General features: G+C 41.3%; 1 protein-coding gene across 1 annotated transcript; it reads left to right on the plus strand.

Moving 5' to 3' along the window:
• Positions 1-316: 316 nt before the first annotated feature.
• Positions 317-26,644, plus strand: NEUTE1DRAFT_56219 (uncharacterized protein; the record flags this gene model as incomplete). Its single annotated transcript, XM_009848905.1, has 3 exons — positions 317-1,669; positions 24,520-24,627; positions 24,701-26,644. 3 exons carry the CDS (start codon positions 317-319, stop codon positions 26,162-26,164), a joined length of 2,925 nt encoding a protein of 974 aa, XP_009847207.1.
• Positions 26,645-26,886: the final 242 nt, after the last annotated feature.

A 26,886-nucleotide genomic window follows, 5' to 3' on the forward strand; every position in this document is an offset into this window, starting at 1 on the left:
TCCTTCACCACAAGTCCTCGGGTTTGCTGATTCTCCTGTTCATTCAATCTCCACCCACTCCTATATATCCTACATTTCGACCCAGCTTCTTCCCGGATTTTCCCTTGCACTCACAACTGCCTATCTTCCATTTGGCAAGTCCGACTTTCGTCTTTCGACACCGATGTCCACACAACACGATCATTACAATACGACTGAAACCCACCTACGAAACCTCATAGCGCATCCCTGTCACATTTACCGTGAGTCATGGCCGTCTCTCAAGCTCTATCAGCTAACGTGTCGACTTAGCAATATACGTGATGAAATAGCCAATATGGCACCGAAGAAGGCGCGAGTCAAGAAGGCGCAAACCAAGAAGAAGGCAGCCAAAAGAATACAACCCAAAGAGATACTGTCACCCGACACCCCACCTGCGGATGGTAGTTCTCCATTTACCAGACTCCCTCTGGAGGTACACATGGTCATCGGTGACACATTGAAAGCGGACATGCAGCTTGGTGCGCTGGCCAAATTAGCCAGGACATCGCGGCGTCTCTGCTCTTTCTACGAGCAGCAAATCTACAAAGGTAGAGGCAACCGCAACAACATCGTTGCTCTGATGTGGGGAACGAGACATAACTCTGTCACTGTCATGCAGAGCGCCCAACAGTGGGGCGCAAACCTCGATGTTCGGGCTTACCACCTGAACAGAATGGGAAGCAGGAGAACCCATGGAATGCATGGTAGCGGAACGGCACTCCAATTAGCCATTAGGGATCAAAACAACGCATCCATGTGCTGGTTGCTCGACGAGCACGCTCGTGTGGATATACCTGGGAAGCCGGCTCAAGGCATGTGCCAGTGCACCACCCAGTCCAGATCTCACGCCTCCAGTCTCCACCTTGCTTTCTGCAATGGAAACCTGCTTGCCGCCACGACCCTTCTCCGACGCGAACCGGTAGCTTCGGTGCGGTATTCACTAGAGGTTGATACACGATCCATTCTGAATACGGCAGTCAAGGCGGCTTTCAGTGGGTATTCGGTCAGCTTTTTGGCTGTGGCACTCGAAAACCCTGCAATTCGCAAGTCAATCAATTCATTCCAGGGAGTGGACCATCGTACACCCATCAAAGTGGCTCTGTCACCTCACCACGAGGGTCGTCATCACTTAGAGCTGATCCTTGATGCCCTGGTTAAGGCAGGTGCAAGTTTGGGGCCGTACCCTCACGGCTCAGATGTGGAGGGACACCATCCACCCCTATGGTCATCACTCTACAGAGATGACAGAGAGGCAGCCACATATCTGCTGCGGCTCGGCTGCGACCCCAACGGTGACCGACCTCATCCGATTACTCCAGAGTGGCGGAGCCCGTTGCACTGGTACATCGGCCATGAATCATATGAAAGATGGTACACGCCTGGTTGGCAGCAGGAGCATGTGGCCCATGAGTGGATGCGTCAACGCAGACCGTATATCAGAGATTTCATTGTTGTTCTTCTCGAGCACGGGGCGTCGCTGGACATCACGGATTTGGCTGGAAACTCTCCACTCGATTATGCCGTCAGCTACATGGACAGATTTGTTGAACCAAGGCGCCGAGTTGCAGGCTTCAAGCTTGTCAAGCTCTTGCTTGCCAAAGTTGAAGCCGAGGGCATCTCCAAAGAGTCCAGGAAAAGGGCTGACGACGTCATAGCGACACTAGTTCAGGACTTGAGGGCTGAGCATGCCACTCATGATCTGTCCGACGTTCGGGTGCGTGAACTTTCGGCAGAAGATTGGGATTATGATGGCGAAGAAGAAGAAGAACGGGAGCCGATTCGTTTAGGATAGCATACGTGGAGGCGTGAGGGAGGAAGGTTGAGAAGGAAGTGAAGGGTGTTGGGTCGTGTGTAAGTCATTGTACTTCTCGTCGTTTTCGAGGAGTAACCCTCCGCACACCCACCCCATTCCCTACATACACCCAAAAACCCAAAATTGTGGGACCATGCAGTTGATGACACCTGATATTGTAAATTGCGTTTTTACCCGCTAAATTTCGTTTTTTCAATACAACCAACATTACTATTAAGGATATTCTAACTTGGTTACTTTTTTACCCTTTTTCACACGGCCATTTGCACGTCGTATACCAATAATGTCGTATATCAATAACGTTGCATATTAATAACTATTACTATCCCTAACGTATGTAACCGCTTAAATTAATTGCTTTTGATTGTTTGTAATCGGCGTTAATTGCGTGTAATTGCTAATAGCTAATAGATTCTGTCTCGAGCTTCCTAGAATGCCCCCTCCTTGGTGCAACTTCGCCGTCGTTGCGATTCGACTTCCTCGTCCTCTATTTTTATAAGTAATCATGCCTCCTTCGATAGCGACGCTAAATAGATTATCCCTCCCGACGACGGCGCTTTTACTCTCCTACTTTCCGATTTAGATTCTACAGTAATTGAAGTTATTGAAATGTATTATCGGTATAAATTTGGGGTATTTACGCTTCAGACTGATTATTTTAAGAAGGGACTATATATTAGCGAGCTCTACTATAAAGTTTTTTAATACGATTACGCCGAACCTATACTTAATATAAACGCTAACTCGTATAAGAAGCGACATATAATTATTTAAAAGATTGTTAATAAATATCCCTTCCGTATTATAATATAATATTTAAAGAAGAATAGTTATAAATATACTATCTGGGCGTTCGATCGTATATATAAAGGCTACCCTCTATTGCGAGATTTGTTAAGCTATTTAATTTTTAGATAATAGTCTTTAAATACTAATAGTTATAAGGATATTACGAATCTCCTTCGCTAATAGGAATTAACTATACGTACTATATACGTAATAGTTAAAGAGTAATACTTTAAGCTACTACTTACGTACAAGGATTTTGAGAATATGTGATAAAGGATATACCAATAAGATAATAGGGGTTATATTGATATATAAGCATTCGTACGCGCTCTCGAGAGTAATAAGTTTATTATATTTTAGTATTACCTTTTTAATTACTATAAGGATAACGAAAATTAATAAGAGGAGGAATTTAATATACTATAGTATAGTTTTTGATATTTAGGGAAGTAAAAGAAAATATAGAAGTAGTATTTATATATTTTACTACTTAATACTATATATAAAACGAACTATTATTATATACTAATTGTATAGAGTATTGTAATTACGCCTAAAAAGTTATTTATACTAGTCTTTTAAGTAGTTATTAATAATAAAAAGGACGAAGGATTTAACTAGTTTATTAATTATATTAGGAAGACGATAGAAGAGTTGTTAATCCCTAAGCTATTAGTTATTATTATTAACGATAATAGTCAATTTATTAGAGCTATCAATTGAATCTTCTTAACTGTTTAATATTAATATTGTGTATAGTATATTAATTATAATATAGTTAAGTACTTTAAAGATAATTTGTAGCGTATAGAACCTAACAATAAGTAAAATAGAAATAATAAGAAAGGTAGTAAGGAGTTTAAAGAGGAGGAGGATAGTAGTAATAATTTTAATAATTCAACCTTACGTATATAACGGCTAAATTGAGAGCTAATCGATTAGAGTGATTAGAATAACTTCGATTAATTATACTATATATATATTAAAAGGTTAAAATAGTTACTAGAATGTAGGTTGGGCTTAGTCTACTTCCTAACGAGGTTGCTAATACGAGAGTAGGGTTCTTTTATATATAGTAATATATAATTTACGCCCTATTAATAGCGGAGTTTGAAAGCGCTTTATTATTTTTGTATTGTTAATTTAGAAATATTTAGGAAGCTATTATTAATTACGAGTAATTTACTCCTTTGTAAAATAGAGTAGGTTGGTTGCTATACTAGGTTCTATTTTAATTGTAGGTAGCGGACTATATTACTAAGTAAATTTAATAATAGTTCTTTAAAATCGTATAGGTTATTTGCTCGTAGCGGTCTAATTAATTTTTATTAAGCTAGTAACTAGTATATTATCCGCCGTTATACTTACTTTAAGGAGGTTATTACTAAGTTATTATTTTGTGTGCGTATAGATTAGATCGGGCGCCTATAGGTAGGTAATACTCTTTTTAATATTATATTATAGGTATATGAATTACTGTTACGAACTAATAAGCAGAAGGACACGGGCCAACCGGACTGCCGGTACACAGCAGGCACGTGAAGGCTGGGCAGTGTAACCATGGGCAGGGAACAAGGCTTACGGTGGGCCAGGCTCATGAACCAGGCCAGGCTTATAAAGGTGAGCCAGGCTCATGAATGAGCCCAGCTCATGGTGGTGAGCCAGGCTCAAGAATGAGCTCGGCTCACAGGAATGAGCCAACACTATCACCATGAGCCAACCTACGGAAAACGGCAAACCACCTGTAAGCACAATAGATATAAAGGGGCGACTGGAGAATTCAGATTGTTAGATAGTTCGACAGTTGTCAATAGATCAATATCACCGAGACCAGTATCACGATCATACTTGTTGTGAACCTTTTGGCTTCACCGAACAGCACTGATAGTCTTTACCTTCAGCTATCTCACTTAGGCAGATCAGACGGCCTGTTCGTCACAATTACTTATACGCTAATATAACTAGCTAAAAGCTACCCTCCCTACTATGAATTATCCCAGTATACCTTTTAAATTATATATTAAGTAGTTTAGAGCGTAGTATAGCTTCCCTTACGCTTATAAAATAGTAGTAAAGAGGGAAGTTGGTAGAACGGTTTTTATTATAGCTTAAAACTATAACTACCTAGACTATATAGGTCGAGTTACGTAGCTACGTGCCGCCGCTACGGTACAGACTACGCGACTGGGAGCTTAGCGCGCGCATACTACAAAACCTCGTACAGCCAGCTCACCTTTATACTTTTCTTCCTTCTTTTCTTTAGCTTTAATATTGTATTTAAATTATACTACAACCGATTTAAGCTAGCTTATTCTTATAATTATATACGCTCTTATATAATATTAAAATTAAAACCTATTATACAACTAGGGACGGTAACTATAATATTCTAACCTAAAAATAACCCCGATACCCAAAGTCGCTTCGTACAACGAGAATCCGAAAGTATTTAAAGTCGCTATAACCAATTATTTGAAGTATAAGGACTTGATAAGAGAACTTCGAATTACGATTATTATAGCGAGAACCCGATATAAGAATATCCTACTTTGAAAATTATATTAGTTGTAATCCTACTCGAAAGTAATAAATTCCAATATAGCGAATAATCCTAGAAGCTAGCCCGAGGGCAGCCCGACGACCGATAGTTATATATTAAATTATATTAATACTAACCTTGATATTAATAAGGTTGAAATACCTACCCTTATTATTACTTATCCGAATTTACTATAAATAGAGAAGCAATTTATTACCCTTTCTATTAGTAATTATAATAAAAATCGTATATCCCTTAATTCTTTTATAACTTAAAATTTATCCGCCCTATAGGAGTATATTACTATTTAGTAAAGTATTTCTAATTACCCTCCCCCTAGAAATAAAAACGAAGGCCTCTTTAAGGGAGTATAGCCGTTGCATTACTATAAAATTCGTTTTAGTATTGAATCCTTCTATAATTTCTATAATAAAGTATTCTTTAATTTATTATTTATTAAACGAATATTATTCGACGCTAGCGAATTTAATAAAATAATTCTTATAATCCCTAGTAAGTCCGATTCTAAAATTAAAGACTTTATAGGCTTTACGTTATAGTAAATACGGGACCTTTACTTAGTTAATATAGTGCTTAAAATTAGTAATAAGCGTTTCGCTTCTTTGTTTAATAATTTGATAGAAGATATTATCAACCGAGCTAATTATATAATAAATAATTTTAAAACCTGTTGTAGTTTTGGATATGTTTATTTCCAATTATTTATTAATGAAGGATAAAAATCCATTACTTTAGGATTATAAAAAAGTATATTAACCTTTATTTAATTTATTAATCTATATAATTAAAGCCCTGTAATAACATAGAACGAGATCCGCGTTCGTTTTGTATCCTTATAGACTTTTTATATTTCTATTAATAATTTAGTAGAAATAATAGGCTATATAGATACTATAGTTCGTAAAATATATTCCTTTATTATTTACTTTATTTAAAAGATAAAGGAATAAAATATTACTATTGTACGTATTAAAAATAAATGTGATATAGTTACTATAGCCTCCTAAGACGGTACTAATCTCTAAGAACGTTTAATAGATATAGAAATTATTTATCGGCAATTAGAAGAAGAATTATATAAAGAATATAAAAAAACTAAGCGTATCCGATTTGTTTATAATAAGTCGTTAGCCGAGATAGTTATCAATTTCAACCTTTAGGTTAATAAGATATTAAGGTTTATATAGAAGGTTTTAACGTATAGTAAACTACGAGCTAAGTAGAGATTGCCCGGCTTAAGGGAAAAGTTAATACCCTAGTAGTTCAATTTAATAATATTAAAATCCGTTTTAAGCCCTAATATTCTACTATTAATAATAAATTTAACAAGCTACGAATTTATATTAATAAGTTAAAATATAATATTAACGCCTTAAAGAATAAGTTGACCCCTTTGTAGGAAGAAAAGAAGACGACCGACCTTCTAGCTAAGTGGAATAGTTGAAAATTTGAAGAAATTGAAGTAGAAATTATTAAATTAAAGAAAAGTAATAAAATCTTTAAAGGTTATTTATTAATTAACGATATTAATATAGTATATTCTTTTATTAAGGATAATAAATAAAAATTTATTAATAAATTCGCCAAATTAATTTTAAGCGACTTCTACTAAAAACGTTATATATATCTCTCTCCTATAAATAAGATTCCTAAAGCCTTTGACCGGGTCCCTACGTTTATATAGAATTATAATAGTACTAAATCTCTGAAGAAAATTTAGGTTAATAATATTTTAAGATATAATTATAGTAGAAGTAGGAGTAATAGTAACAGCGGTCGAATAATTGATACTAGAGACCCCAATTTATTTAATAAGGATTCCAATTCAGATTAATTGAATAATATCAGTGGCCGACGTTCTAATAACAGGAAGTTTCTTAATAATAACAAGCGTTATAAACGCCCTTTACAAATACCCGATAATCAATTCCCTTATCCCGGCTCCGAACAGTCTTTATATTCCTTTGGTATTTGTAGTAAGAAGTTTACTAAAGTCCCGGATATTCCTTTATTTTACAGCGACGTTAATAAAAATAAAGTATTTTTCGAAATATAGCTATATTAAATTTATAGAATACTATAGGTTAATATAAATTACTTTACTATTAAATATATAGCTTTCAATATAATTATTGGACATTTAGGTAATAAAGTTGTAGAGGTTATTCTCCTCTTTATCTAAGAATATAATAATAATCCTCTTTGCTTTACGATTATTAATTAATTTTTAAATTACTTAAAGGAAAATTACTTAGATAAGAATACGTTAGAAAAAGTAAATATAGAGTTTAAGAAGTTAGTAATAAAGGATAATAAGTATTTCCAAAATTTTAAAGTTAGATTTATACAATTAGTTAAATAGGTGTATATTCTAGCCTACTATTGGAAATTTACTCTAAGGTGTAAATTGTTTAAACGATTTTATAATCCTACTATAGCCGTTTATTTCGATTATAGTAAGAGTTTTGAGGATTATTGTATAATTATTTAATTTATTAATAAAAGCTACTAATTGGATGCCCTAACTACAATTACCTATTTTAGAAAGTTATAATATAATAATTTGGGTACGAAGGCGGTAGCGGCCAATGCTTTAAACCTTCCTTGGAACTAACTGTCCGGTTCTTTATTCTTTTATAAAAAACCTAACTTAAAAAAGTATTGTAAATTCTAACCTGAGGGTAAGTATTCCGAACGGCCCTGTGTGGAGCGGGCGTATAAGAAGTATAAGGCCTCTTAATTTAATATTATAATAGTTACCCTCCCGGATATTCTTAAAGGAATTATAATTATTAATTTAAATATTAAGGATATTTCCAAAGAGGAGGATAATAAAGTCGAGGAGGTTAAGGAGGAGTTAAAAAATTAAAGTTCCTAGGGCAAACAACCTCCTTCCTAAGAGAAATATTAATTTAAAAGAAAGAAATAATATAAATAATAGTATTAGTATATATTATTAGCGCGTTATTAATATTTTAACTAAATAATTATTTAAGTAAGAGATCCTTTTTTCTAGTTAAATATAAAATAGTTTAAAATGGATTATTAATTTCTACAAATAAAATTTTAATTAATATAGGAGTAGACGCTTACCTTATTATAAGTGATACTTTCGCGAAGAAATTGTAATACTTATAATTAGAAATATATAATGACTTCGAACCTAAATATATTATACTCTACAAATAAGTAACCCCTAATATTATTAACTGCGCTTTTAAAGGGTATTTGTACTTATAAGGGTATAAATTCTTTAATAAATAGATAATTATTCTACCCGGTTTAAATTGTAATATAATCATCGGGCGTATATAGTTAGAAAGGCACTGAGTCCTTACCAACTACTACGACCGATTAATATACTTCCCCGACTCTCTTATATTAGTATCTAATATCCGAAATTTAATTATAAAACTAAATAGACTATTGTAATATTTAAATTACTAGGAGGATATAATTTATCATAATATATTAATAGTATGAGAGGATAAGTATTGTATTAATAGAGCCCTTTCTTAAATATATTAAGGCCTAGAGGAAAAAAAGAATATAATTGCCTTTAAGAAGGTTATAGAGGAAATAAGAGGGGGTCTAATAGTAATTAAAGTTAAGGAAGTAACTTATATAAAAGTAGGAGTAGTAGAATTTAATTTATATAACGCCTCCCTAGGTAAGCGAATACTATAGGATTATATTACCGACTTAGAAGTAATAGCCCCAACGTTAATTAACCTAGAGAAGAAGATAGTATCCCCTAACGACGGCCTTCTCCCTCCGAATTAGCGCCTAAAGAAATTTTATATAATTAAGTACCGTATTAAAGGTAGTGAAATCTCTTAGATCGAATAAATAGAATAGGAATTATTCAATAGTATTAAATACAAATATATTTCTAATACTAAAGTCGCTTAAATAGAATAATAATTTGTAAGATAAGGATAAGGGACTAGTAGTAGTCCGTTTACCCTTTAATAGACAAATAAAGTCCCTATTAATTAAAGAGAATGTTTGGATAAATTAAGGAGAGGCCCTAGGATATAGCTATTATTAATATAATTATATTCGATTATTATCTCTAATAGGGAGTAAAGGTAAAATCCACTAGCCTCTACGAAATTAATAACTTAATTGAGAATATAAAGAATAAAGTATTACTTTTAAATAATAAGAAATATTAAGCCTTAGTATTAGAAAAATTGTTACAATAATATTATAATTATATTAATATATTTAATAAATATAATTTAAATACCTTTCCGAACTATTAGGAAAAGGTAGACTATTAGATTATTATAGAGGAAGGTAAATTGCTAAGCGATTTAGGATATAATTCGTTATACAAAATAACTTTAAAAGTGTTAAAGGAGTATTGGAAATATATTATAGAAAACTTATAAAGAAGGTTTATTAAAACTAGCTCTATACTATAGGCTACCCCCGCATTATTTATTTCTAAGGTTAATAGAGGATTACGATTTTGTGTCAACTATTAGAAATTAAATATATTATTAAAGAAGGACTAATACTTATTACCTTTAATTAATAGAATACTAGTTTGAATTGGATAAGTAAAAATCTTCTCTAAGATCGATATTTAATAAATTTTTTCCCGGATATGGATATACTTAAATTATAAAGATTTAATAATTTTTAGGGCGAGATACGGATCTTATAAGTATAAGGTATTACTATTCGGACTTACGGGAGAATTATTATTTTTTTAGTACTTTATTAATAATATTCTAATAGATTACTTTAATATTTTCTATAACGCCTATATTAATAATATATTAATCTACTTAAACGATATCTAAAATTATAAGGAATACTTCCGTAAAGTCCTAATTCGATTGTGTAAAACTAGCCTTTAAGCTAATATTAAAAAATATAAATTCGGTATAACGAGGATTAAATTTCTAAGCTTTATTATTAGTATCGAAGGTATTATAATAGATCTAAAGAAAGTAGCTGCGGTAGAAAACTAGAAATAACCAACTATTATTAAGGGAGTATAGGCCTTCCTAGGGTTCTATAATTTTTATTAGAAATTTATTAAAGACTTTAATTATATAGTTAGACTATTGTTTAACTTTACTAAGAAGAACCTCCCTTTCTAATAATCTAAATAATACGAAGAAGTATTTAAAGTCTTGAAATAATCGTTGTTATAGGCTCTAGTACTGACTTATTTCGATTACAATTTGGAAATGAAGTTGGAAATAGATGCATTTAACGGTGTATACGCGGGAGTTATAAGTTAAAAGTAGTTTAACAGAGAATAGTACCCGGTGGTATTTTATTCTAAGACGATAGGACTAGTAGACTTTAATTACCCAATATACGATAAAGAATTATTAGCTGTTATTAAGGTAATTAAATAATGGAGGCTAGAATTAAAGGGAGTAAAACTATTTATAGTTGTTATAAATTATCAAATCTTGGAATTCTTTGGAAATAAGTGTATTTTGAATGGCTGGTAGGTCCGTTAGTTAAAATTCCTATTAGAATATTAGTTCTAAATAACGTATCGATTAGGAAAGGAGAATATTGTAGCTGATATATTATTATGAAAATTAAAGGATTTAAAAACTATTAAGGCGAAGAAAGAGGATTAATATACTTTGCGATTATTAAAATTAAATAAGGAGAGTTATCTAGTATTCGCTAGGGATAAGGAGTATACCGATTTGGCCGAATTATATATAGTACTCTCGGTAGGAATGGCTAATATCGGTAAGCCTTATTCTATACTATTACTAATTATTATTACTGATATATTGTTTAGTATTGTATTAATTGATATAATATTACGTTTAAATTAGTTAATTCCTTTAATATTAAAATATAAGGAGAAGGTGGCCCGAAATAATACTTTATTTAAATTCGATAACGGGCTACTCTATTGTAAGGGGAAATTAGTAGTGTTTAAAGAGGAAGATTGTTGTATATATTCAATTCGGGATATATGTAGTTAACTACCTATTACTTACCTAAGAAAGGTAAAGATACGGAAGTTAGTATAGAAATAGTATTAATAACTAATTATAATATTTAATGTTGATAGATATATAGTTAATTCTTAGGATTGTAAAGCGTTAAAGTATTTAAGGGATAAAATACTAGGAAAGCTCTACTCTATCCTAATTTGTAATAATAGACTATAGAGAAGTATAGTAGTGGATTTTAAATTTATATTAACCGATAAAAAAGAGTATAATAACGTAATGGTAATAGTAGATTAATTTTCGAAAATATTTTGGTATATCCTTTGTAAAGATATGGTTATAATTCGATAGGTAGTAGAAATGTATTATGAAGGTCTATATTGCATTTTCGGCTATCTAAATGAAATTATTAGCGATAGGGCCTTTAATTTATTTCCAATTTTATATAAGAATTAGCCAAAATTTTAGAGATTACATAGAAATTTAATAGTCTAGGCTATTCGTAAACGGTAGGATAAGTAGAGGTTATAAATTAATATTTAAATTAAAGATTCCGGCCGTTCGTAAATTATAATCAGGGTAATTAATTAATAGTATTACTTACTCTGTATTTTATATAGTCGATACTCCCTTATGAAAATTTAAATAGCCTATCCTTTTATAAGGTAGTTATAGGGTATTTAATACCAATATTATTTAATTAATAAAATTGTACTAAATTCGCTGGACTATTAGCGAGAGAACGTATAAATTAAGTAGATGTATAGAGAATTACCGAGACCCTTTAAATATATAGAGAGGTAGTATTAAAGGTAATTAATAGGGTATAAGAAAGATAAATAGCGTAGGTTAACTATTATTATTGCGATCCCGATTTTAAAAATGGAAATAGGGTTTTTCTAATTAAAAAGAATTAGTCGACGGATAGGCTTAGCGATAAGCTCGACTTCCCTTTAATACGGATACTATATAAAATTAAGGTAATAAGGGGGTACTTTTACAAATTAGATTTACCGGCGTTGTAGTGGAGTTATAGGGTATTCTACGCCGAGAGACTACGGAAGGATATTACTAACCCGTTACTAAGTTAGGCTAAGGTAAATTTAGAAGGGGAGATTATTAATAGTAATAAGGAAGAGTAGAAGGTATATAAGGTCCTATTATTAAAGGCGATAGACGGGAAATTATAGTATTAGGTAGAATAGCGCGGTTAGGATCCGGACCTTAAATAGTACTTAGCCGAAGGCTTTAAGAATGCGGTTGAAGAGTTAAAGTGCTTTTATAAAGAGTATTTGGATAAATTAGGCCCGTTTAAGCGATTATAATATTGGTTGAAAGGTGATTATAATGACTACTTGGAAGATAATGCGCCGGTGTAGGCTCGATGGACAATGAGGAGGAGGTGGATTTGAGGAGTAAAAAAAAAAAAAAAAAAAAAAAAAAATAGTATGAAACGAGGATGATACCCGGAGCGAGGTTTTATAAGGGGCTGCGCGGAACGTACTAATAATAAGCTAGCGATGATTATAGGACTAGCTGGATAGTATAGTGGAATTGCTGTCTCTACCCCGAGGGTAGACATGCTTAGGAAGTAAAGTATCGTAGGTTCAAAACAGGCTTGCGTCAAAAAAGTTTTTTCTTTTTTGTCTTTTTCTGCCTTTCTTTATTTATATTTATAAATAGATTTCTTTCAGCTCTAGGGCTGAGCCTTAATTGGAGGGGGGGGGGGGGGTGATGTTATAGCCCAGAATTATAACTACCCAGACTACATAGGTCGAGTTATGTAGCTGCGTGCCGCCGCTATGTCACAAACTACGCGATTAGGAGCTTGGCGCGCGTACACTATAAAACTTTATATAGCTAGTTCACCTTTATACTTTTTTTCCTTCCTTTCTTTAACTTTAATATTGTATTTAAATTGTACTACAACCGTCTTGAGCTGGCTGACTCTCGTAATTGTGTGCGCTCTTACAGTTTTAGTTATAAAGAATAATTACTATCCATTTTGGTATTTAGTTCAACAACGGGTAAAATTACTACTATTTTCTACCTAGGTTAACCTTATATTAACTATTATATTAGGATACGGTAGATAGATATCTACGTCTTCGTTAAGCCGCTAAGAATATGCCTAAAGGTTGCCCTCCTAAATAGGGTAGTCCGTTTAGGGATAAAGCTATTCTACTAAGTGCTTTATTAATTAGAGTAGCCCGAGGTAAGAAAGTTAGTAAGAAGGCGGCGGCACCCCGCGGTAAATTAAAAAATATTTAACCTATACGAGTATTAGTACAGTGTAATTATTCCTAGTATAAGGCGGGGCCTAGTATCGAGTAGTTTGATATCTAAGATAAAGTACGTAGTTGTATTGAGGTTGCTAATGATGATGATAGTGATAATAAGTTAGGGAGGTATTGGGTAGCGAGAGTGCGAGAGTAGAGAGCAAAAGAGTAGGGAGTTATTAAGATATTGTTAACTTCCTCGTCTAACGAGCTCTCTGAGCTATTTGAGCTGTTAGATGTTAGTATTTAGTAGTAGAGTGTAATCGAGTTTGATCGTTTGCAACTAGTATTGATTAAATAGAGCGTTTTATTACTATTAATTTACTATAAATACTATAAGAATATTACTAAATTTGAGATAATTGGGTGTCCTAGAAATCTGACTAAGGTCCTAGATATTCAAAACGAGTAAAATTATATATAAAATACGGTTATTTACATGCCAGCTGCCTTGGGGGTTTTTGGGTGTATGTAGGGAATGGGGTGGGTGTGCGGAGGGTTACTCTTTTCGAGTTGGGGGGTTTCGTTTTCCTTTTTTCTTTTTTTTTTCTTCTTTTCTTTCTTTCAGTTATCGATCTGATGGGTGATGCAAGCGCACATCCGGCTACAGATGATTTGGTGTTGTGTACGGAGTATGTATTACTATTTCATTTTCCTGTGAACGGCAACCGGATATCATCATCAAACACTACGGCCATAGTTGGCACTAGACCAGAAGGGCTGCTTTTGTTTCTGCGTGTTTCATTTTGACCTATGCTACTGAAAGTTCAGAGACGGATCGGTCTCCTGTTTCACGCTTTTCGGGACAAACGCAACACTGCAGACCAAAGAAAAGGGTCCCAATATCAAGCTGGCCGTGAGTGTCCATGGGTTATGAGCAGCTGAAATCATGCCGTTGGCTCCACTAACCATCATGCCATAGTCTTCGAATTGGAAGTGCCTGTTCCCTGTCCAAATCAATCATGATGCAGTGAGGTTGGATGAGAGCAACGTCGTGAAGTTTCTTGAATCACAAACCATTCCCACGACTGGCCTCAAGTCCACGATCATGATAACAAGGGACCGAGAAGATGGCAGTCCTTGGTAAGTCTGGCTGAATGTGAGACATCTATAATCGGCGACGACGAACTGTCCTGCATTGCGATTATACACTGTACGCCGAACTGTGCAGCTCATAGCTGAGGGGGTGAGGCACTGTGTTGGCCCTCTGATTGGGACAGTCTGGAGTAGATTAGTGAAAGTGTAGCTCATTGGGCTATTCCTCCAGCTGTTTTGATAAGCGAGACGCGACCTCTTTCGCAGCGAAAGTCCCAATGACGGGACGACGGAACACAGCGCGCCGTTGATATAACTCAACGAGAGGGAGTCGTTACCATACTCGCTGCTAACAACGGACACGATCCTCACTTGGACGAATCGCCCCACAAGCCTGTGACCTACATCGCAACGACCATTCCCGACGGAGACAACAGAACGGAACAGACTCGTCGACTTGGTTCTCCACTAGGCATCACGTACCTCTACGTAACGACGCGATCAACATCAAAAGAGAACCCTTTATCTACCGACCCAACGGCCAGACAACAATGGACACAAACATCCCCAGCACCACACAGGGAATTTCTTACCTACCTCCCGAAGTTCACCTCATAATTTCGGAAATCCTAAAGGACCACGGTCAATGGGACACACTGGCCGTACTGTCTCGGTCCACGCATAGGCTGAGGTCGATATACGAGCCACGATTGTACAGCACCACCAAGCACGCAAACAACCCGTCTTGCTACCCATATAGATTTTGGGGAAAAGATCCAGCATTAGGCTCAAACAACCTCGTCAAGGCGCTCATGTGGGGTATCATCAATGAATCGGTGCCTGTGTTGGCTCAAGCCAAAGCGTATGGAGCTGATGTCAATGCCTTGGTCGAGTACAATAATTGCTGTAATTTCAACGAGTCGCGCCGGCATGGCTGGGGAACGATACTCCAGCATGCTATTGAGAGAGGCTGTGCCCGCTCTGTAGTATGGCTGATTCAAGAGGGCGCGGTCATCAAGACGCCCGGCCAAGCTGCCGTCGACATGTGCGACTGTGAAGATCGCAGCCGACGCAACGGAGGGCCGAAGCACCAATGCTCGACATTACACCTAGCCTTATGCAAAGGCCATCTTGAAATCGCAAAGCTCATTATGCATCACCTCGGGCCAGCGGCTTTGAAAGAATCGCAACGCATCGACGGGTGTCTAATCCTCCAAACCGCCACGTATACGGCCAACGCCAAGAAGGAGATCAAGTTCCTGTCCGCCATATTGGAGTACCCAAGCGTTCGCGACCTGGTTAACATGGTTGACCCTCACACCCAACAAACCGTTCTTGAGGAAGCCCTACTGCGTGCAGCGTATAGTGGTCGTAAATTCTTACGCCCAATTATCAAGACGCTTGTTCGCCAGGGAGGGGCTAGCCTTGGCCCGTTCCCTGCTGGGTCTGAGCATGCAGGGCAGTCGCCCCTCCTTCACGTACTTATTGAAAGCGGCTTTTATGAAGCTATACATCTTCTCCGTCTAGGCTGCGACCCGGATGGGAAGCCTGCCACCACGATCATCTCTCTGGATCAGGGTTGGTTGACCCCGCTGCACTATCTAATTCGTCACGAAGGGGCTGTCAGAGGAGAAGACCCAGATTGGATGATGGGTCGAGGAGTCAGTCTTGGTTTCAGGCGGAGGAGTGAGCAGGTCCTGCAAGTCATCAAGGCACTTGTCTGCTCTGGAGCGTCGCTGATGATCAAAGCTTCTACCGATTCCAACCTCACGCCCCTGGAGAACGCCATTTCGCACGGCGCTCCATTTCTCTCCATCCATCGTCGAGTTGCTGCTTATAAATTGTTGAGGCTCTTGCTCGAGAACGTCAAAGAGGGAAAGATTACACAGACGGCGCGGGAAGAGGCGGAGCTGTGTATGACACGGATCAAGGAGGATCTTAGGGCTGAACAGGCCTTGTATGATTTGTCGGATGAGCGGGTGACGATGAGGGGGTGGAGGAGTGGGGTCCAACCTATTCGTTTGGGGTGGATATCTTGGTCTCGTGGAGCGAATGGAGGACGGTTGCTGAGGAACTGTGGTTGAGGAATGTTTCTATCTCTGATCGCGGGTCGAAGGGGTTTCATGGGCCTGGCGTCGAGGTGTCCTTGGGCTGGGCGTCGTCGGCTCGATGGATGAGACCATTGCGCTGAGTTGCGGAAATTGTGCGGAAAAACCCGTTTTGCATTGCTTATATGAAATCAAACCCCCAAAGAAAAGAGAGACCTCCGGAGATCAGGTCAATTTCCAGCAATTGCTTGTTTACAAGCATCTCATACACGATGGGTAGGGCGCACAGAGGGTTGGTCTCCCGAACTACTCTGGCGAGTCGCGCGTTTGGATATCATGGATGCGGAATGCCACAGGCCATTGGGAATTGCAATGTTGAAAGGACCTGAGCGTTTGTCTCCTGAGATTGGCGACCCTGAAGATGGTTGGGCTTATGTTGAGGCGCGTGCAAGGACCAAAAGCCATATCGTGGGACTTGAAGATAGGAGACAGAAGTGAGGGAGTGGATGGGAGAGGGCTGAGAAGGCGACGGCGGAGGATATCGAGGATGCGCTGCCGTTGAACTGTGGTATTTGGTTCAATTGGAGCCCGCGGAGAATGAGGAAGCCGGTCTTGCTGAGCTGGTTGGGTTGGGGGAGGAACTGCAGCGGGAAGAAAAAAAAAAAAGAAAAAAAAAAGAAAAAAACAATAGGAAAAGGGTGGGTGGGCTTGGTGTGCAGTTGGTGATACTGTTTGACTTGAGTTTGTGTGCAAGGCGTTCTTCGAGCACCCAATGGTCTGGATCATTTCCCAGATTCCACGCCCCGATCCCCCTTGTGGTGCCTTGATGCGGTTCTGGAGGGACGATTGTGCGGGGGAAGAGATGGTTTCGCGACACCGATGAGGCTGTGCAACTGCAGCAGCGTGTTGCATAATTAGGCAACAACATCTCCAACATCCGGCAACAGAGTGGTTGGTTGGTTGGTGGTCTAGTACCTGAGCTAGCACCACCAATTAGTGTAGTGGTTCCCCCCAGTCTATGATGGATGGCGGTGCAATAATGAGGCACAGCTCAATGCTACCTACCTCAACCGGACTGGCAAGTCGGCAGCCGGCCATTCCCGACAATGTGGCATGCAGCATGTTTCCCCAGCTCCTGAGCCCCAAAGGCGATGTCTGGCGGCGTCATAAGATGATGAGCGGTATCTTTTTTTGGGTAATATGTTGGGCGTCCAGGCTGCCCGTTGTCGCGACAAAACTGCTAAACATTCCATTGTGTCTCTATCGACGACACTCGACCTCCAAGTTAACATCGGCAGTCCACGAACTTCACGGGATATTTGCATCTCGCGCTTCATATTGCCCACCGCCCTCGTCTTTACGTTAGTCGGTATTCGGTTGATTGGATAAGATCGTACAAGGTCAACGACACTGCCCAGTACCGGCGCCCTTCTGGATGTGCCCCTCACTGGCTTTTCTCTTATCTCTTCAAGCCCCCCTCTCGAAAAGTAATAGCCTACCTTAATAAGGGGACGCCTACAAAGATTGACTATTACCAAAACCCACCGTTGCTGCCACTCTCCACTCGTTTACGGTGACATCTCCGTTGTCAATCGGATCTTCCCAAACAGTATCTGTGATCAAACTGCCCCTCCTCCGCAAAGACACACGTCGGGCTACTTGAATTTCACATTACTGTAATTTAAGCGTCACCCATAATGTCGACTATAAGGGACAGACGGAAGCATTAGAATCGCGTTGAAGCGATAGTAGAAGCTCTGGATCTGAACTACAACACTACAACTAATGTACCTTATGCATTTGCTTCGGCTGGAGTTTTTAGTGCCGATAACGCGACCAATTCGGAAGGCCTGTCGGACGACTATGCTTATATATAAGCCAAAGACAATTCAACGAACTAGTACTTGGACTTGCATTAGGGAGTTGATGGCTAGAATATCTGCTCGAGGTGCAATGAGATTAAGGATTTCTTCGATTTCGAACGAGGGATTCGGGTTAAATTTTGGCGCACCCTGGACCTCTCGGTTTTTGTCTTTCGAGATCGGGATACACTATTTGAGTCGCCCTATGTATTCCTAAGGAAAGTCTGGAAAGTCACACATCACATTTCCAAAACTTGTCTGTTCTGCTCGTTTCTAATGAATTGCGCATTAAGAATGGCTATTTATACCGCAGTTGATCTCAAATCCAACGATTGGTTTCTTGCCCTTGCAGTTGGATTCCTGGAAAATTGGACTGGGAAAGCTCGCTACCGCTATAGGTTCAGATCACTTTTGAGGACTCCAATATTGGAATTCAAACTATGTCAAAATAGGGATACGAAAAACCCTTTCGTATGTGGTGACGGAGACTGGGAAGACACTCACCTCATATTACCTGTTCAAGCCTATGACGATAGGCATGACGAGATCTCAGATACAATCGACTGGGAACTCATTAAAGAGTGGCTGCATAAGTGTTATGCAGAATACGACAATAACTACTGCAATGCTCCGATATCAGTCACTGCCGAAGATATCCCCAGCTTTTGCCTTATTGATTGCGAGATTGAAACAATCATTCTAGCGATAGGGGTGTATGATTTGAAGTACGTTACCCTTAGCTATGTTTGGGGAGCTTCAACCACACTTCCCCAAGTGTTGGATGCCAGTACAGTACTTCCCGTGTTATACGATAGTAACTAGCGGCCAAAGGTGGTTAACGATGCCATGGAAGCTGTATAGAGGATCGGATACCGATATCTCTGGGTGGATTGGTATTGCATCCCACAAAGCGACCACGATGCGAAAAGCATACAAATTAAAATTATGGGCAAAATCTACTCTATGTCCGTCTTTACTATTATTGTAGCGGCCGGCAATGATGTTGAGTACGGGCTGCCGGGGGTTAGTTCACCCCCAAGCCTTCAGCCAGTGTGGACTACTTTACGTAGCGGTAATAGAGTAATGCTAGTTATTTATTTCGAGCCACTAAATAAGGATATATTGAGATTTACCTGGAACTCTCGGGGCTGGACTTACTAAGAGGCCTTATTATCAAAAAGGCGGCTTGTCTTCACAGATCGTCACGTCTACTTTCAATGCGAGTCTATGCAAAGCGTTGGATACCCCCGTCTGGACCCCCCGAAAGATCCGCCTCGTTGGTCCTACGTAGGGGTTGCCAAGGGAAGCGAGGTGTTTCCGTTTCGATGGTACCATGGAACATCATCATCGGCAGATTCTATATGGGACCTCATCAACGACTACAGGAAGCGAATGCTGTCGTTTGAACACGATGCTATCCATGCAGTGCAGGGTATCCTCGAGTCTTTCCGCAGCAATTGCGACCTATGGCTCTTTTATGGGTTGCCGGTCATGGACTCAAGCACTTTAGATATCGGCAACCTCCAGAGTACCCCAAGCGTGTTCACTGTTCTTGGGCTGGCTTTTGGGCTGGCTTGCGGAACCTCTTGGAAAGTTCATTCTGGCATGCAGGCATTACTTGGAAGACTACTCTGGACGGATCGCTGGGACACAACTGTCGCGCTACATCAATGTCAGGAGACAGGGCTCAGTGATCAAGCAGAGCTACGAAGAATTGGATTTCCAAGCTGGACATGGGCTGGTTGGAAAATTGCTAACAACTGGGTGGAGATCACAGGCCACATCAGGGTTGACGGAGTTACTCCCAAGTACAATATACTCGACGGATTTTCTCTCGAAATACGGGTCTCGTACGATGACGAATGCCTTACCTGTCCGAGAGACAATCATGAAATCCGACGCCGGTCTGGGAACATTAGCCAATTTCCAGACTTTCTCATCATAAGCGGGCCCGTGTTTGACGTGAGCATTTCATGCACAAATGCAAACGACCAGTGTACCGCTGGCTATCTAACACGCCCCGTTGTCTGGAAATATACTTCACCCCCGTTCCTCGCACGTGCGACTTACGAGGGACCGCCATTCTCAGTCGACGAAGTCAGGGGAGATACTTTAGACCTCGTGGCACTTTACATCCTTTCTAAGGCCCTTGAGAAACCTCATCTCAATACATTTGTCCATGCGCTCCTCCTACGACCGGTTGGAAGAGATGTCCATGGGCAGATCTATGAGCGGGTGACATGCGTCAGATTGAGGGCCCAGCTGGGTCCAGGCCCTCCGGTGAAAGACCTCAAACTGAGACAAATGGAGCTTCGCATATGATAGCAATCATGGCATCAGGCTGTATATAGCACAATCTCTTTCCTTTCTATTCTAGGTAATTTGCGTTTCTCCAATATATAGTCACTGCCCGTATCAAACCACATGTTCACTTCTTGTCCGCAAGCCATCAACACGTCAAATCGTCAAAGCCATCTTCCAATACTTCTACGAAAGAAACTCGATCACTCCCGCACGTCGCACCCCCTACGCAAAGAGTAGCACCGAAGAGCGTAGAGATATCCAAAGGGACTGTCCCTCCATCAGACTTTGCAGAGAGAAGGAAAAGAGCTTGACTCAAGAAGAGCACGAAACGGGGAAAAGGTCGTCTGGCAGGTAGTGCAAGCCTGAAAGACTGGAAGCATTGCTTGACTGAGATGCTCCATGACCCATGCGTCTGCTGGTCTTCGAATTATCTACCCACACCGGTAGGTAGCAAATACAAGATTATAACATATAGAATGAAATTCTCATCATTTAATACCGAAGAAGCTTGCAGGAAACAAGACTATTCCGACTAATGACCGACGAAGTGTTTGTGCCTCAGCACATTATCCTTTCTACCCTTGTATTCGCAACCCGGAAAATCGCACTTCACATGCATGTTCCACTCAAGAATGTTGTTCTCTCGGGCATACACCGGGTGCCGCATCCACAAATGACGGCGGAGATCTCTCTGGTTGCCTGCTTTGTAGAGGCAACCTTCAGTGGCTTTTGTCGGACATTCGCGAAGTCCAAACTGGGATTCACCTCCAGTGTTAAAGTCAAGATCGTCACCTCGGCTCCTTCGAGGGCTCTTTTTCTGGCTTTGCTCTCGGTGAGCGGCACCTCCTGGTTCATTATGCGCGTTGGTGGGAGGAGGTCTGTGAAAAGGAGGTCTGTGAATGATCTCTGGTCCCAAATGCTCATCAGGATTGTCGTCAGGGTTATTTTCCAAACTCCAACTCCTCGGACGGAAACCCCCATTGCCTGTGTTCCAATTTGATTCTAGTTCAATTCTGGAGTCTTCGTTACTGGCAGCCGTGTGCGGGAAAAGCGGCAGGGACATGTCGTCGTCCCACTGAATGAACCCACTAGGCAGCGGGTCTGATTCCATGCCCACGCTGTTCCACAATTGCGTAGCTGGTAACACTGTCGTGAATCCATACATTGCACCTGGCCCACCTTGTACATATGATGCATCAAAGTGGTGAGGTTCAAGAGTTTGGTGGGATGACGCGATAGTCCCAGGAACATTTTGTTCAGGTTCATCCTCGACTGTACCATCGGGACGCCTGTACTTGAACATGCTGATTGGCTTGAGTGATGGCCACACTGGTACCGGAACAAAAGGAGGAGAGTGAAGATGAACAGGCGGCGGGCCTTGCGAGGGTTGAGAGGGAGGTGGCACAGCTTCACGAGAATCCCAGCCCGATGGTTTGACAAACGAGGGTAACTTAACCCCATCTTTATGCATCGCAGTATCGTCGCTTACAAGACGTGGTAGTCCGTCTGGTATCTTGTTATCATGATGCTCAGGGGCTTTCTGAGATTCTTCCATGTCGTTTTGGTCATCTGACAGCGATTCCTCGTCTAGCCTACGATTCGGAAGCACGAACAGAGCTACGTCTTCCTGATGTCGACCAACATGACGTGTGTATGCCTTGAACGAGTTCAGCTCTTCACCGCATAATTCGCATTGCTTGGGCGCATCGAGCGGTCTTTCTTGTTCGGATAGTCGAATGAGACTCTCTGAGCTCAGGCTCTCGGCATGTTCCTTGTGAAATGTCGCAAGATGGGCTTTCAGAGCCGGTAGATCGTCGACTTGGAAGTCTTTGCATCCAAAGGGACAGAGAAATATGCTCCAGTGGGCTTGCTGAACATGCTGCGTCCACTGGTGACGCCGTTGGAAGTCTTGTCCTGCAACGGGACAGTCCGGATAGAGGCAGATGTAAGGCCTCAAGTCTCCGAGGACATGTTTCCTGCAATGAAATTGTCGGGTCAGCATGAACAATGACCCCAAGCAGGACTCGGACAATGACAGGATTCTCACCTCCAATCTTTTGTTGTCTCAACTGATATCATCCGGTAACAGAAGGGGCACTCAAATGGCCCTTGTTGTGCTTCGTCTGGCATTGAAGGCATTCTTGATCGAGATCCATCAGGAACTGAGCTAGGGGCAAAGGAGGTCTCGGTTCGACCAGCCTCAGAACGGCTGTCGAAGTCCTCGACACCAGAACCGTACCAGTTGGATGTCTTCAGGTGTTGCGGGAGAGACGAGGCCACGGTGGTCTCTCCTACTGTCTTTGTGTCATGGCATGGCGGCTCTATTCCATCTTCGGGCAGTCCTTGCGCAAGTTTCCGACGGTGCTCCTCTCGATATCGAAAGTACTGGCGCCTGAAGGAGTTGGCTTTTCCAAGCTGATTGACGATCCCTTGATGTGCGGAAGGAAACTTATTTAGGATATGGGCTGTGTCAAACGCTTCATAGTGAGAGGTATCAATCATTGCTGACCGCCTGAATCGATCGTGAGGGGCAGGGTGGTGGATCGAAACTGATAGTCGGAATAGACAGTTGATGATCTCGGAGGCTTCAGACACAATTTGGGATAGTTCTGTGAGACCTGCGGGAGACTGGGCTTCTGGGCCATCACTGTCAGAGTCCTCATCGTCTGAGGTGGGTTCCATGCTGTCCCAAGATTTGACTGTTCCGTTGGCTATTGAGGTTCCTGTCCAAAATTGCCACACTCGCACGTTAGCCTTGTATGAGCAGACCTGTGAAGTTCTTAGGGCTCAAACTCACCATCCTGAAGGCATTCCACCAGGCCTTTCAACAGGTTGATCACCTGGGTCCTGATGTGCGATGCATCCTGTAGCCGGTAATCCAGCGAGGACCGCCCCGTCCGATGTGCCCTCAGGTTCGTCGACCATACACGAAATCTGCCCAGCTGATTCTTGATGGAAGGTCGAAGATCCTCCGGGACATCATTCTCTACCAGACCACACTTTTGGGTTAGAGCCGCAAGACTGTCGTTCAGTGACTTGAACCCGTCGAGGCATGAAGGCACCAAGGCCGAGATATTTGCCATGGCTCGTCTTCGGGTTACTGCTAAAGGACTTTGTTGGCATCGATGAAAATCCTGTGATGGCGTACCTCTAGATTGAATAGAGGTAGGGTTCTTGTTGCTAGCCCCAACTTAAGAAAATTGATGTTCCCTTCAACTGTGAGGTGGGAGAGGTGAAGTTGGCACACTTGAGCCGCCTTACAGGTGCCTATTAGACGAGTCAGTAAGCACGATGCAACCTTGACATACCCAACCAAACAGCCAACCAGCCAGTATGAAGCCCAATGCGGGGTCAGGCAGCGCGGGGAAAGGACGGACTGCGCCACTGTGGTTTGTTTGGCAGGCATCAACCTCAAATGTTGACAGCGACGTGTGCCATTTGACTCCTACCTTATCTGTAGGGTATGTATCCATCCCCGTTCATTTCATCACACGCCTGCCTACCGCTGACCAGCCCGGGTCGATTTGTGACAGCTCGTTAGTTCATCATCCGGCCGAGCTCAATTGCAAGTCCCAGCTATGTCAGGATTAGAGGTCGCTGGTCTTGTCCTCGGGGCGTTGCCTCTCATCATCTCTTCCTTGGAAGGCTATGCCAAAGGTGCCGGAGCATTTAAAAAATGGCTGTTCTACAGACGGGAGCTCACGATTCTGCAGAGAGGGTTGCAAACAGAGCATGCGAAGCTCCAAAACGTCTGCGAGAAGCTGCTGATGGGGATAGCACAGCCACCCGTTATCGAGCAAATGATCAAAGATCCGTTCGGGCCCCAGTGGATGGAAGAACAGATTTACCACAAGATCCGGCAGAGGCTATGGAGAGCAGCCGGGGTCTTTGAGGAGAATCTCAGAGATATCCAAAAAGCCCTGAAAGAGTTGGAGGACAAGTTGAACCTACCTGTAGGTTCGGGTGTTGAGGTATGAGAGCTCCCAGTTGTTCTCGCCCCAAGGATTCTGCTGAGAGTGTCTTGCTAACGTTCTCGTTCGCTAGCCCCTACCGGATAGAGTCAGTTTCAGAAAAGAGCTCAAGAGACTATCATTCGCTCTCAACAGGTCGGTGTATCTGGAACTGCTGACTCGCATTCGAGATGGAGTGTCGAGCCTTGAGGCATTAACCTCCCAGAACTCAGACCTGGAGCCCGAGAGGGTCAAACGATCAAACGGAAGGTTATATCGTCTCATGAATTCTCTATCGAGCGCTATCTACCAGGCTCTGTGTGCAGCCATGAATGCCTGCCAGTGCCCTACTTCACACCGTCTCGGACTGAAGTTATCAACACCTTCCTACACCAGCCTCATACCGGAAGATGAGGATGAAGACGTGGTCAGGAACTTGTCGATGAAGCTTGCGATATCCGATCAGGACACTGCACACGGAAAGCTCGATCGATCATGGTCTTCTTTTATGGTCAAACCTTCCAGTCGACCTCGGCAATGTCAAGTTTCCACTCACCAGAAGCCCACTGCGTTTGTGAAGTCCGAATGTCCAACAAAGCGGGCCCGGAAAACCGTTGGGTTCTCCTTATCAGGAATGTCAGCAATGAAGATACATAGCCTGCGGTCTCGCTACTCGTCTCGAGAGGTGGAGGTGAAAGCATCATCAAGGTCCTCCACTCACACTGTGACCCTTGAGGTTGTCAGCACGAAACTGGAAGCATCAAACCAAGACATAATAGTGGACCTTTGTGAAACCTTAAGACAGCTGCCGAGCCTAGAAGCAAGCAGTTGTTGCGGCCATATCATCGGACCAGCGGCAATCAACGCTTCCGCAACGGAACGATACGGTCTCTACGCATTAGGTCATCTGCGTCCCTCAGGCAGCTTTGGCCAATGCTCCTTCATATCTCTCCATGAAGTATTGACCGAGCAACTTACTGCTCCTTGCCTTTTCTATGACGAAGACAGACTACGACTTGCCTACACACTGGCATCCAGCGTCCTCCAACTGGCAGGAACCCCTTGGCTCACAACCTATGTGACAACGAAAGACGTCTTTCTAATCCGATGCAATGGCACGACACATTTCCAGGAGGCCTTTGTCATCAGACAACTTCCCGAAATATCGGATTCGATGCAACTCGATACCCAATCACCACAATGCCTCGCTGGCGGCGTGCAACCGAACCAGGGAATGCTCTTTCTGGGCATCATTCTCATTGAGATCATGCTCGGAACACCTTTTGACTTCTTCCGCGAGTCCCATATCAAACAGCATGGTCCTTCGACGCTGGGATCGTTTTTCTCCGATTACGAGACAGCAATCACGCTGCTCGGCAGACTTGAGACGAAAGGCGGCCCAAACTACAAGCGGGCTGTTGAACGGTGCATCAAGTGCAAGTTTCCTCAACCAAAGGCAAACCTTGACGGTGATGAGTTCAGGAGACTCGTGTATGGTCATGTGGTAGCGCCGTTGGAAGAGGACTTGAAGCAATATTCTCTGCCTGACCTGCTGTGATGGCACATGACGGCCGGGGATTCATGAAGTAGGCTACTCGTGAATCCGACTGAAGTTAAAAGCGTGCAACAAGTGATGGTGCCGGAGGATCCAGAAAGCGGTGACGTGTCTTGGGGCAAACAAAGAGGTCTGGCCACGGAACTCAGGATTTGTTCCGGATACAAATCTTCCGCGAATAGAGGTATATCTACAGCCCTTACCAGCATGCCGGAGAAACAGGAAATCTCAAAGTCCACGGCTTACCAAAACCTCCAGTTTAAACTAACAATGTGCGCTATCTGGCTCGAAGGAGAAGTCACCTACCCGTGCGGACACGTCGTCAAGCACTCGTACCGCACCTTGGTCCAGCTCAAGGGATGCAAGCTAAGTCCCTGCACAACGGTATCAACCTACACGCCTGGAAGGACGGTTTCTTTCCCTTGCTCGACGTGTCAATCCAATGGCTCGTACTATTGGGAGAAAGGGTGGAACGCATGGGTTAAGAAACAAGTCAGTTTTGCGAATACGGGCTGAGGATCGAGAAAGAGAAGAACCCAAAGTAAAGGAACAGTAACGTCGATGGAAGGATGTTCATAACGTTAGGGTCACTGGTCTAATAACAAATCGATGGTATTCCCTACTTGCCCCTTTCCCTCAGTTCGATACGACCATGACACTCTTCCCCTCCCCCCAAGCAACACCAACTTCCCTCCCAAACCTCAAATTCTGCCTATTCTCATCCT

This window comes from Neurospora tetrasperma (genome assembly GCF_000213175.1).
Source record: "Neurospora tetrasperma FGSC 2508 unplaced genomic scaffold NEUTE1scaffold_1, whole genome shotgun sequence".
NCBI classification, from domain to species: domain Eukaryota; kingdom Fungi; phylum Ascomycota; class Sordariomycetes; order Sordariales; family Sordariaceae; genus Neurospora; species Neurospora tetrasperma.